Source organism: Nylanderia fulva, unplaced genomic scaffold (genome assembly GCF_048542155.1).
Source record: "Nylanderia fulva isolate GAGA-0341 unplaced genomic scaffold, ASM4854215v1 Scaffold11, whole genome shotgun sequence".
NCBI classification, from domain to species: Eukaryota; Metazoa; Arthropoda; class Insecta; order Hymenoptera; family Formicidae; genus Nylanderia; species Nylanderia fulva.
The window spans coordinates 1,346,606-1,360,573 of record NW_028189302.1 but is presented as its reverse complement, the minus strand read 5'-3'; the positions used below and the strand labels follow the sequence as shown (position 1 = coordinate 1,360,573).

Sequence of the window (13,968 nt, the reverse complement as noted above, 5' to 3'; positions counted from 1 at the left end):
CATTTAAATTTGAGGCATAGACACATAAACACACAAATTAAAATGTATCTCTTTGACTTTAATATTTAATAACATATTTTAAGGAGAAACAAGTATTAAGATTATACCATTGGACAATATTGTTCTAATAGTTAGTCTTCCCAACACTGTGTTGGAATGTAACATCAAATTCTTTATAGTAATTAGTATCATATAATCACACATTGTGACTTCATTATTCAGTCAGATATTACAGATTTAATCGCTAAAATTACGCGCTTTGTTTAGATTTTGAAAGGAAAGATTGTCGAGAAAATATCTTTGCCGGGAAAAAATCCATTGCAATGGCGGATAGGATAATTATAGAACATTCGAGCGAAAGTTATAGTTCAACAAATTCTTCAGACATTGAGGAGAAAGAGTTAGATTATGAGAATCTATTTATTAGCGAACCTCCTATAAAAGGGACATTATGGTTGAGTGACATCAACAAGTTGAAAAATCTGACTTTTGGCACACTTGAGGTAACTTTTTGCGTTAACAAACTCTTTATTATTATGCTTTTCGCTCGTCAAAAAGGAGCAGCAATATTTCGTGGAAAATTATTTCTAACCTTTTTAATATATAATAATATATAATAATATATTATAATATTGGTAGTAATTTAATCAACCAACTCTGGCTATTTAATATATCTTTATTTAATATTCACGACGTTTCGGCCATGGGTTTTGGTCCTTATCAAGTGCTACAAATTATAATAATGACAATTATTAGAAAATTAAAATTAAAAAATTAAAAAATTAATTAAAAAGTAACTGAGTAACAATAATTATTCCCACACAATAATATGTATCCTACCTTAAACACAACTTTCTATATATAAACTTAATTTCTGATCTTAAAATGTGACATGATATATGTAATGTGAAACAATTAACTATATTATTGTGTTGGTTACAAGCTCTTTATATACTCATTACTTCGATCAAACTAAACGACCTTTATTAGTTTATCGTAAACAATATTTAGATTATCCGTGTCTTTTTGTAAATTGATTGTGTTGTCAAATTTTTTGATAAAAAACATCTCCGCGATTTCTCTTTTTCGTACATATTTCTCATGATGTAAAATTTCAGGAGCGGACCAATCAAAATCATGACCATTATCGAATTTATGATTACTAATGACCGAATAATTACTATTGTGTACCTTTATGTTATTAAAATGTTCTTTTATGCGTGTGCCTAATTGTCGTTTAGTCTGACCGACGTTTGATGAGGAACAATTTGCGCAGTTAATTTTGTATACAACTCCTGTTTTTTCTTTTAAGGGCAAAGGATCTTTGACACGTTTGATTAGTGTATTCAATTTTTTCGGTATACAATAAACGCATTGCATGCCCGTAGATTGCAATAATCTCGAAACGTCTTCACTTAATTCTTTGACGTACGGTAATTTTATAATGTGGTCAAATTCTTCACTGACTAAATTATCATTGTCAACATTGCGATCATCATTTTTTCGTGTCTCAAGTAATTTTAGCCTATTTTTTACATACTTATTAACCACATTCGACGGAAAACCATTGTTTATCAGTATCGATTTAACCCTAGCGATGTTTGCTGGATAAAAACTGTCGTCCGATAATAAAATCGCATGATCGACCAGACTAAAATATTAAATAAATATTAAATAAAATATTAAATAAATGAATATTAAATAAAGATATATTAAATAGCCAGAGTTGGTTGATTAAATTACTACCATTTTTAATTATCATCTGGTGACTTCAGAGATTTTTACATCTTATATTATAATATATTATAATAAATATAATAATAAATATATAATAATAAATAATATATATATAATAATATATAATATATATATATATATATATATATATATATTTTTTTTTTTTTTTTTTTTTTTTTTTTATATATATATAATAGTCAAATATGTATAATAAATTAAGTACTGTTAAATTTATATTAAAAATATATTAAAAAAATATATGTACAGTTTTGCGAGGTTTTATTATATGCGTTGAGAATTAGCCGAATATAAAGTATTCTCTCTCTGTTCCTCTCTCATTATTCATTTATCTTATGAATCTTATCATATATGAAGTGAGAGGACGCGCAACCATTTCATTTCACGTATTTATAAAGAATTAGTGCCCGGTGTATACCTTATATAAATAAGAAATATTCAGAAGATTTATAATAATAATGTTGGGTCTTTTGATATCTTTTCTATTTTTTAGGTAATTTGAATTGGGAAAGTACAATCTATAATTGGATAACTGAACAATTTTTTATCAATAGCAAACTACATTAATGTTGTTACTGATACAATTATTCACGACTGTATACTTAATTAGTTTTATATATGTGTATATTATAAATACGATATAAGATGTAAAATTACAATAATTGTCATTGCTTTCGTTTTCAGAGAAATGTTAATCAAAAAAACTTAATAAAGGAAATTCTCAAACAATTCGCAAAGCAGAGCGTATATGAAGATGTGCGATTATTTCTTCTAAGACATAATTTCTTAAATATAGCGACGTATTTCTTGACAAATCCACAACCTCAATTGCATGAGACAGTATGATATACGTATTTATCTTATAATATTCGATCTTTTTATAACAGTTAAAGTTATTTTAAGAAATACTATAATTTCAGTTTATACTTTACATATTATTCTTAAATTGTGCTGTATTAAGAAAGTGATAGGTGACATAGGCAAATCCAGAAGTTTTGTTAGATCAATTCTGTTATATTTACAAAATTGCAAAAATGGAAGAATACTGAGAAAAATTATAAAGTTGTTACAATTAGCGACATGTGAAATTCAGATAAATTCTGAGTCAGACTGGATAGTTCGTTTCAAGGAATGTAAATTTTTTGGAAGGAGAATAATCTTCTTACTAGAATCTTCACAATATTTTACTGGTATTACTTTAATATATAAATAATACAAATATAAACGAAATTAATTATATAAGAATTTTTTAAAAAATATTGTGTTACACGTAATTATCAATATTATATTATTAAAATATAATACATTATAATATAAGAGAATTGATTCTGTTCAACTTTTGAAAACTTCTTTATAGGTATAAAATTAATACAACTGGTGAAATCTATATCTGAAATAAATTTGCGAGAACAAATCAGCTTTTTAGAACAACTATTTGATGTTCATAAGTTGATTCCTGCTCTGCAATCTTACACGTGCAGTATACCGAAGTTCACTAGGCAGTTATCCGCCACTATTATGAAAGACGTAACTTTGATCGAAAGAATATTTCGGTTACTAACTGTCCCACAAATACAAAACAGAATTGATACATCTGTAACTGATAATCGTTTGAACGTGGTTGAATCAAACAAATTATTGGTATTTCCTATTAATTTTCCAGTTTTAAGAATTAAAAAGATAAATATTATAACATTACACCGTATTGTGGAAATGTTATTGAGATTTCGGTATGTTCCAAAAATATATGGAGGAACTCTGGATTACTTAAATGGTATCATGTTAATGATATTAGTCATTTTAATGCGAGGTACGTGTAAATATGCATATGTATATGTATGCATGTAATATATCTCATATTGCGGAGTTCATGTATATAGTTGTCTAATGATGTGTATTTTGTGTATTCCAATTATAGCAAAAAAACTACAGTTACCAAGAGAAACATCTTTATTATTGCGAAAGCTAAAGCAGCTCTTAAGTTTATATTGGTTCGAAATTTTTAAACAATATACTTGTAAACATATTGCTATTATATTGAAGGGTTTAATACTAAATGATATAATAACAGAGAATGTGGTTTTTGAATGTTTATTTAATCATATAATATTAGATACTCTGCGAAAAATAAAAGTTGAATCGACATCGTTTTCACGTCGATCCGACCACGATTTCTCGTTAAATAGCAGTATGATACCTGAGTTGTATGAAAAAATAAAAAATGTTATAATTGCATGTAATGAAATTAATAATTAATGTTTAATTAATATAATACAAAATTGCGAAAAAGATCCTTTTCTGTATTTTTTATGGTATTAATTAAGTATATAATTATTCTTATCGATCGCTTTGTATTAACATACCAAGTTCACTACAGAGATTCGAAATATAATTCTAATTTTTATTCTTATTGTTTCATAACTTGTTTATCTTGATTATTTTACAAATATATATATCTGTGTAATTTTACTTGTCATAGCTAGCATTATTAAATTATATAGTCGCTATTTATTAATATACTAATGAATTACTTTTGTATTAATATATCAAGTTAATTACAGAGTTCGAAATATAATTCTAATTTCAATACGTATTATACTTTGTAACAATTTGTACATAATCTCGATTATTTTACAAATATTTTTAGATACATGTTTTTCGCATCTCTCATCGTCAAAATATTATACTAATAGTAATGCAATCTTTTATCAGAAATCAGAGAATATGAAAAAAGATCTTTTTTATCTAATATTTTTTTGTATTTATTAATTACATAATTATTCTTCATACATAAAAATGGAGACAATGACAATTTAACAAATTTTTTCTTTTTAACTAGAAGACTTACACAAAGGTACATCGAGAGATAGAGAGAGAGAGAGAGAGAGAGAGAGAGAGAGGGGGGGAGAGAGTTTCTGTAATAATATCTGAAACTATCGATTTTTGATTTATCAAAACCTCTGTGAATTACTGAAATAAAATAATCTCAATTCATAACTAGGCGATTTGCGTATACTTTAGCTTTGCATTTTTTTTTGCACTTGAAGTTGACATAAAACATGATCATGTATTTTAATTTCTTAAAATTCTGACATAGTTTTAACATTTTGAATGAGTAAATGGGAGAATAAATGTTAATAAAGTAAATACCTATAATATGTCTTTTTTTTTTAAGCAACATGATCATTTTTTTTATTAAATTACTATATATTGTATTTTATATTATACAAAATATTCGTAAATAAATTGTGCAATTTTATTGCGCTGTAAAAGGAAAAGTATAATATCAAACAATGAAATTTGATTTCTGAAGTACTTGTGAACTGAAGAAATTGTTCACAACATGATCAGTGTATCTCAACGTACGTTCATTAGTTATTTGAAGGATGTCTAGACAAATGATGCATCCACGTACGCTGCTAATCGGATGGAATATGTATTAATGCTTTGATTTCAATGAAGGAGACACATTTACTTTTTTTAGACAATGCTCTTGATGAAAATAGAAATCACACAGGATAATATCCGGAGAGGACTATCGTGTCCAATCCAATGTTTCGGAAAATGTCTAAATAACCTCGAGACGTTCACCATTTGAACTCAAAGAACGCATTAATATAGCTTTTCGCCACGTAACACTTGACATTTTGCAACGTACGTGGGCAAAAGTGGACATCGTTAAAATAATAAAGATACACTGATCACATTGCAAAAATTACCATAGTTTGCATGTATTTCTAAAATAAAATATTTTTGTTTTGTATAGTATTTTTCCTTATATATTGACGAGTTTAATAACAATTAATATTAGAAAATGACTAGACTATTGAATATAATAAATCTACAGATTGTAATATGACACTAGATACATGAAAAAAATTAGTGGAAGCCATTTATTGCATTAAAGCAAATCCGTAATTAATTAATGCTGAATCTATGTAACACGAAATTTTGATGACACAATTTTTAAAGTACTTATTCAATGTGAATATTGTATATTATCATTCATATCTAGTCTTATTACATAATTTATATCAATAAAGTAGTTTTATTATATAATTCGGTTAATGTTCTTATTTCACATATTATATTTTGTGACATATCACATATATTTTCGATTATTTCACCAATATGCTCATATTTCTCATATATGTAATATGTGTCATATCAAATGTTGTTAAAATCAGCTATAAAACTTGGTACAATCTTGTAGCAGAAATAAAAAAAATCTTTCAAAAATGGTGATAATGACATTTCTTAAACGATAAGTATTTTGTTTCAGCATTTTATCATATCTTTATTCGTGAGACATGTAAACCAAATTTAAAGATATTCGTTCTTTATATTGAAAAATTATGTAATAAAATTGGATACTACCTAATATGAAATACCGTTTAATTAGTATTTTTAGTTATATTTATTATGGTTGATTAATATATTTGGAAGATAAAACGTAGTCTATTGATTTTTTCAAAAGGATTACAACACTTAAACTTGAGATTAGGCATATAAAAATATAAATACACAAATAAAAATACATATTTTTTTTACTTTAACATTTAATAACATGTTTCAAGGATAAACATGGATTGAGATCACTTGGATAATATTCTTTTACAATTAGTCTTTCTAACACTTTGTTAGAATAATGTCATATCAAATTTTTTCTAGTAATTAGTATAATATAATCATTGCGATTTTAGTGACCAGTTAGATGTAAAATTACGCGCTACGTTTAGATTTTAAAAGAAAGACGGTCGAAAAGATATAAAATAAAATTAATTGTAATGGCGGATGAGATAATAATAGAAAATTCGGACGAAACTGACAGTTCAAGAAATGCTGCAGACAGTGAGGAGGAAGAGTTAGATCAATTATGTGAGGAAGTACTCGAAGTATCACATCAGGAAATATATGAGGAAGTACAATATATTGGCGAACCTCCTTGGATAGGGATATATATAATCAATAAATTGAAAGATTGGATTTTTTACCCAGAAGACGGGGTAATTTTTTCTATTAACAAACTCTATTATTATGTTTTACGCTCGTAAAAAAAAACTGCAATATTTCGTGAAAAAATCTTTCTAAGATTTTTAATAACAATCAAATATATAATAGATTTGGTACTTTTAATGCTATAATAAAAATATCTAAATGTACATATATAGTATTACGAGATTCTATTCTCTGCTGTGAGAATCAGTCGAACATAAAATATTCTCTTTCTCTGTTACTTTCTTATTTATCTTATCATTTTATTTCACGAATTTATTATTAATGCAATGCGTGCTGTATATGAATGAAAAATATTCATAAGTTTGATATAATATTGTTTGATTCCTCGATAACTTTTTTTCGATATATATTCGATTGTTTAGAAAACTGAATTTGGAAAGTGCAATTTGTAATTGTAAAAATATTATTAAAAATTTTTTATTAATATAGCAAACTACATTAATGCTGTTACAGTCACACATATTCACGGCTGTAGACAATTAGTGTAATACTATAAGACTTAAATTACAATATTTACCGTTGTCTTTGTTTTCAGAAACTCGATCTTAATAACACGAATTCTTTTCTGTGTTTCTTATCAAAGCAGAGCGTATTTGAAGATGTGAAATTGTTTCTTATAGAACATAATTTCTTCTGCATGGCAAAGTATTTATTGAAAAATGATCCATATTTTGCGACAATTGTATGATAAGTTTATCTTATAAAATATTCTACCTTTCTATAGCAATCATTTTAACGATTAATAATATATTTTCAGAAGTTTGTTTTACGTATTACTATCAATTTATGCTATATTAACGAAGTGATAGATGAAATAGCCACAAGCAGAGAATTTATTAGAATAATCTTATCTTATCTGCAAAAGAGCGAAGGGGATCAGGAAGTATTAACAAACATTATAATATTGTTACAATTAGCGGCATGTGAAATTCAGATAAATCCTGAGTCAGAATGGATAGTTCGTTTCAACGAATGTAAATTTTTCGGAGGGAGAATAATCTTCTTACTAAAATCTTCACAATTTCGGCTTGGTACATTAATATAAATAATACAAATATAATAACAATTTTTTTACGAAAAATTGTATGCTTATTTTTATACACAATCTTTAATATTACCGAAATATATCTTATTATGTAATATACTATAATATATTGTAGGACAGTTGATTCTATCCAATTCAATTTTTGAAAATTTCTTTGTAGGTATGGAAATAGTACATTTGATTGAATGTATACAAGAAATAAATTTGCCAGATCAAATCAATTTCGTTGAACAGCTATTTGATATTGATTCATTGATTCCTGCTAAGCAATTATTTTTCACACACGTCATACTGGACTGCAATGAGTTAAGGTTTTCAAAAGACGAATATTTTATCGAAACTTTTTTACGGTTTCTAATCATACGACGAATGGAAGTCGGAACTGACAAATATTTAACTGATCGTTTTAACTTGGTTACATCGAACTTTGGGAATGAGAAATTACATCAAAAACTTGTTAATGACATTTATTTAGTAAACATTGATAAATGTATTAGAGTATTATACCAAATTGTGGAAATGTTACTGAGACGTCTGTATTTCCCAAAAATATATGGAGGAACTACAAATTACTTAAATGGTCTTCTGTTAATGATTTTAGTCATTTTAGAGCGAGGTACATTGAAATATGTATATGTGTACGTGTAATGTATCTCACATTGCGGAATTTCTGTATATAGTTGTCTAATAATGTGTATTTTGTATCTTTCTAATTATAGCGAAAGAACTACAGTTATCAGGAAGACAATATTTATTAATGCAAAAGTTAAAGGAGCATTTGAATATATATCGGTTGCATATTTTTAGACAATATACTTGTAAACAGATTGGATATATATTGATGAATTTAATGAAAAAGGACGAAATTTTTGAATACTTAGCTAATTGTATAAAACGAGATTTCGATATGATACCTGAGTTGTGTGAGAAAATGAAAAATGTTCTAATCGCATGTCATGAAATTCATAATTAATTAGTGCTTTACCCATGTAATACAAAAATATAAAAAAGGTCTTTTCTTTGTTTATTTTGTATGTATATTACTTGTAAAAGTATTTTTTTTTATTGGCAAGGTGACAGTGACAGTTTAATTTATTTTGTCGTGTTTTATCTCATATTTAACTAGAGAATATGTGAAAGCATATATAGAGACAGTTTTTCGTTATATGATATGTGAAGCTACTGATTAAATTTATTAAGAGTTCGATCAATTATTGGAATAAAATAATATAAAATATTCGTAACTATGCGGATATGCGGTAGCTTCGCTTTGTACTTTGCATAAAACATGACCGTGTGTTCTAATTTCTTTAAAATTTCACTATCAATACTCAATCGATGTGAATAGCGAAATGGAAAGGAAATTTTTTGAATAGTATATATAAATGTTATATATACACATATTTATAAATAATGTGCATAACTTTTTGTATTTATATTACATATGTATATAAATATAATATAATATAATTCGTATGTTATATGTATATATTTATATACAATATTTGATATGTATATTATAATTATAATGTATATATATAATATATATATCTAATATTATACACGACATATATAATATAATATATATAGGATAAAGCGCATACAATATATTCACAATAAAAATAAAGTTATGTTCGTTATTTTAATTGTAGAGCGTTTGCGATTGTATATGTATGACAAGAATTGATTGACGTATTCATTGACAATATTGTATTTTTATTTAATAAATCGTCTGTTAAGAGAAGTTGTGATTATTGATTATTAAAATGTGATTATTTTCTGCACTCGTTAATTAAGCACTGCGATGATTGAAGAAAGAGAATAACTTAGCGAACCACGTGTTAATAATAATTGAAGTCCGTGTAATTCAATAATAACATCGATATTGCGACGAAAAATTTTAAGATACGTTTTTTTACACAGCTTGTGTTTTTTTTTATTTCAAAATACAAGCTCACATGATTATCCTCGAATCTGTTACTTTGACTGTTATTCCAAATGCAAATATTAATCTATTATATAAGGTCATATTAACAGGAAAAAATTGGCATCTTATTAATAAATTGGTAATTCATCAAATGTAATATAAATTTTATTATTGTAAGTTCAAGATTTAATAAAAAAGTAAAAAGGAAAAAATTAATAACACCGTCAAAGAAATATTGAAATACGTTCTTTATTTATTCTATAAGTTTATTAATTTATTATATAAGAATTTTTAAAAAAAATCGTGTTTATCAATATTCTATTATCGAAATATAATTATGCGAAAAATGCAAGTCGGAATTGACAATTATATAACTGATAATCGTTTTAACGTGGTTGCATCGAATAAATTGGTATTTTCTGTTAATTCCAAATTTTATTTAAAATAAAGTAATAAGGTAATAAAGATGTTGAAACATTATGCCGTATTGTGAAAACTTATTGAGATTTTGTGGTATGTTCTAAAAATATATGGAGGCACTCGAAATTACTTAAATAGTAGGTATCATGTTAATTAATGATATTAATGATGTTAAGTATTTTAGAACAAGGTACGTTTATATAAATATGCATATGTATATGTGTACATGTAACATATATCTCATATTGCGGAGTTCATGTATACAACACTTAAACTTGAGATTAGGCATATAAAAATATAAATACACAAATAAAAATACATATTTTTTTACTTTAACATTTAATAACATGTTTCAAGGAGAGACAAGAATTGAGATCACATACTTGAATAATATCCTATAACCGTTAGTCTTCTTAACACTTTGTTGGAAAAATGTCATATCAATTTTTTTTTAGTAATTAGTATAATATAATCATTGTGATTTAAGTGATTAGTCAGATGTTACAGATTTAATTACTAAAATTACGCGCTACGTATAGATTTTAAAGGAAAGACGGTCGAGCAGATATCACAAAAAAATTAATTGCAATGGCGGATGAGATGATGATAGAAATTTTGGACGAAACTGATAATTCGTTTGACGGTTTTATAATCTTGAAGGCAGACCTTCAAGAAGAAGCAGAAAGATTATTTCAGGAAGAGGAAAGATTTTCTTCATTACGTGAAGAAAATTTTAAAGCAAAATGTAACTACAAATTTCCTTGGGAAAATACAATTACAATCGATTTATTGAAATACATGGTTTTTGACCTAGACCTAGTAAACGAGGTAATTTTTTTCTATTAACAAACTCTTTATTACTATGTTTTCGTAAAAAAAAAAAACACAATATTTTGTGAAAAAATCTTTCTAACATTTTTAATAATAGTCAAATGTGTGATACATCTGGTATTTCTAATGCTATAATAATAAAAATATCTAAATATACATATACAATAGTATTGCGAGACTCTATTCTATGCTTTGAAAATCAGCCGAACATAAAATAATATCTTTCTCTTATGCTCTCTCACAATTCATTTATCTTATAAGCATATACGAGTGAGTGAAACGTGTAATCATTTTATTTCACGAATTTATCATATAGTTATAGTATTTATCATTAGAACTTATAATGTGTGCTGTATACGAATGAGAAATATTGATAAGTTTGATATAATATTGTTTGATCCCTCGATAACTTTTTTAAGATATATAATTGATTGTTTAGATAAAAATGATTAGTTTAGATACATATTATTTAGATAAAAACTGAATTCGAAAAGTGCAATCTGTAATTGCAAAAATATCATTGAAAAGGTTTTTATTAATATAGCAAACTACATTAATGCTGTTACAGTCACACACATTCACGGCTGTATACAATCAGTGTAATACTATAAGACTTAAATTACAATATTTGCCGTTGTCTTCGTTTTCAGGGAGGCGATATGTATCACATGAAATATATTCTGAATTTTTTATCAAAGCAGAGCGTATTTGAAGATGTGAAATGGTTTCTTATAGAACATAATTTCTTCCACATAGCAAAGTATTTATTGGCAAATCAACCACGTTTTGCGACAATTGTATGTTGTGTTTATCTTATAAAATATTCTACCTTTCTATAGCAATTATTTTAACGATTAATAATATATTTTCAGTATCCTGTTTTATGTATTACTATTAATTTATGCTATATTAACGAAGCGATAGATGACATAGGCAAATTCAAAAGTTTTGTTAGATCAATTCTACTCCATTTGCAAAATTGGGAAAATGAAAAAATACTGATAAAAATTATAAAATTGTTACAATTAGCGACATGTGAAATTCAGATAAATTCTGAGTCAGAATGGATAGTACGTTTTAAGGAATGTAAATTTTTCGGAAGGAGAATAATCTTCCTACTAAAATCTTCACAATGTGATCTTGGTACATTAATATAAATGATACAAATATAATAACAATTTTTTTAGGAAAAATCGTATGCTTATTTTTATACAAAATCTTTAATATTACCGAAATATATCTTATGATGTAATATACTATAATATATTGTAGGACAGTTGATTCTATCTAATTTAATTTTTGAAAATTTCTTTGTAGGTTGGGAAATTGTGAAATTAATTAAATATATATCTGAAATCAATTTGCCAGACCAAATCCATTTCTTGGAACAGCTATTTAATATTGATACTTTGATTCCTGCTATGCAATTTTATTACGCACACACCATCAAGGAGATAGGGTTTTCAGAAGACGTAAATTTTATCGAAACTTTTTTACACTTTCTAATCGTGCGACAAATCGAAGTCGGAACTGACAAATGTATAACTGATCGTTTTAACGAGATTACATGGGACGTTGGGGATAAGAAATTACCTCTTATATTATTATACCTTGCCTTTAACAAACATTGATGAATGTATTGCAGTATTATACCATATTGTGAAATTGTTACTAAGTTTTCCATATATCCCAAAAATATATGGAGGAACTACGGATTACTTAAATGGTATCCTGTTAATGATTTTAGTCATTTTAGAGCGATGTACGTTGAAATATGTATATGTGTACGTGTAATGTATCTCACATGGTGGAATTCCTGCATATTGTCTAATAATATGTATTTTGTGTATTCTAATTATAGCAAGAAAACTACAATTATCAAGAAGAACATATTTATTAATACAAACGCTAAAGAAGCACTTACGTCTATATTGGTTCCGTATTTTTACACAATGTACTCGTAAACATATCGCTACTATATTCAAGAGTTTAATACCAAATGATATAATGGCAGAGAACGTGTTTTTTGAATATTTGGTTAATTGGGTAAAATTAGATTGCAATATGATACCTGAGTTGCGTGAAAAAATGCGAAATGTTCTAATTGCATGTCGTGAAATTCATAATTAATTAGTGCTTTACCCATGTAATACAAAAATATAAAAAAGGTTTTTTCTTTGTTTATTTTGTATGTATATTATTATAGTTGCACAAGTATTTTTTTTATTGGCATGGTGACAGTGACAGTTTAATTTATTCTGTCGTGCTTTATCTCATATTTAACTAGAGTATATGTAGAAGCATATATAGAGACAGTTTTTCGTTATATGATATGTGAAGTTATTGATTAAATTTATTAAGAATTCGATCAATTATTGGAATAAAATAATATAAAATATTCGTAACCATGCGGATATGCGGTAGCTTCGCTTTGTACTTTGCATAAAACATGACCGTGTGTTCTAATTTTTTTCAAATTTTACTAGCAATACTCAATTGATGTTAATAGCGAAATGAGAAGGAAATTTTTTTAATAGTATTTATAAATGTTATATATACACATATTTATAAATAATGTGCATAACTTTTTATATTGATATTATATATGTATATAAATATAATATTATATTATATGTATGTTGTATGTATATATTTATATACAATATTTAATATATATATTATAATTATAATGTATATATATAATATATATATCTAATATAATACACGACATATATAATATAATATAGTATAAAACACATACAATATATTCACAATAAAAATAAAGTTATGTTTGTTATTTTAATTGTAGAAGGGTTCGCAATTGTATATGTATGACAAGACTTGATTGATGTATTCATTGACAATATTGTATTTTTATATAATAAATCGTCTGTTAAGAGAAGTTGTGATTAATGATTATTAAAATATGATTATATTTTCTGCTCTCGTTAATTAAGCACTGCGATGATTG

General features: G+C 25.9%; 3 protein-coding genes and 1 long non-coding RNA gene across 8 annotated transcripts in view; 3 read left to right on the top strand and 1 right to left on the bottom strand.

Moving 5' to 3' along the window:
* The window catches only part of LOC114945633 (uncharacterized), a 149,364-nt gene that overhangs the window by 55,064 nt on the left and 80,332 nt on the right, over positions 1-13,968 (bottom strand). The window lies entirely within an intron of this gene.
* Positions 1-13,968, top strand: part of Pgant2 (polypeptide N-acetylgalactosaminyltransferase 2) — a 357,271-nt gene that overhangs the window by 265,609 nt on the left and 77,694 nt on the right. The gene's annotated exons all lie outside the window — the stretch shown is intronic.
* Positions 6,314-9,232, top strand: LOC114945667 (uncharacterized). The gene is made up of 5 exons (XM_029321948.2): positions 6,314-6,761; positions 7,310-7,456; positions 7,532-7,805; positions 7,980-8,435; positions 8,539-9,232. The coding sequence occupies exons 1-5, from the start codon at positions 6,543-6,545 to the stop codon at positions 8,790-8,792; spliced, it is 1,350 nt and encodes a 449-aa protein (XP_029177781.2). The 5' UTR covers positions 6,314-6,542; the 3' UTR covers positions 8,793-9,232.
* On the top strand, positions 10,436-13,571 carry LOC114945651 (uncharacterized). 2 transcript variants are annotated; one of them, XR_014925450.1, is made up of 5 exons: positions 10,436-10,994; positions 11,648-11,794; positions 11,870-12,140; positions 12,315-12,759; positions 12,859-13,571. XR_014925450.1 is itself a non-coding variant. In XM_085485942.1 (4 exons), exons 1-4 carry the CDS (start codon positions 10,755-10,757, stop codon positions 12,626-12,628), a joined length of 972 nt encoding a protein of 323 aa, XP_085342068.1. In that variant the 5' UTR covers positions 10,436-10,754; the 3' UTR covers positions 12,629-13,571. The 2 variants fall into 2 exon arrangements, 1 of the variants encoding a protein (XP_085342068.1); XM_085485942.1 differs by having other exon boundaries at positions 12,315-13,571.

Bases quoted from the DNA above. Each gene is read 5' to 3' on its own strand.
- LOC114945651 (XM_085485942.1), top strand. From the start codon at position 10,755: ATGGCGGATGAGATGATGATAGAAATTTTGGACGAAACTGATAATTCG. The intron at 10,995-11,647 runs GTAATTTTTTTC...CTTCGTTTTCAG, and splicing joins ACCTAGACCTAGTAAACGAG to GGAGGCGATATGTATCACAT. The intron at 12,141-12,314 runs GTACATTAATAT...ATTTCTTTGTAG, and splicing joins ATCTTCACAATGTGATCTTG to GTTGGGAAATTGTGAAATTA.
- LOC114945667 (XM_029321948.2), top strand. From the start codon at position 6,543: ATGGCGGATGAGATAATAATAGAAAATTCGGACGAAACTGACAGTTCA. The intron at 6,762-7,309 runs GTAATTTTTTCT...CTTTGTTTTCAG, and splicing joins TTTTTTACCCAGAAGACGGG to AAACTCGATCTTAATAACAC. The intron at 7,806-7,979 runs GTACATTAATAT...ATTTCTTTGTAG, and splicing joins ATCTTCACAATTTCGGCTTG to GTATGGAAATAGTACATTTG.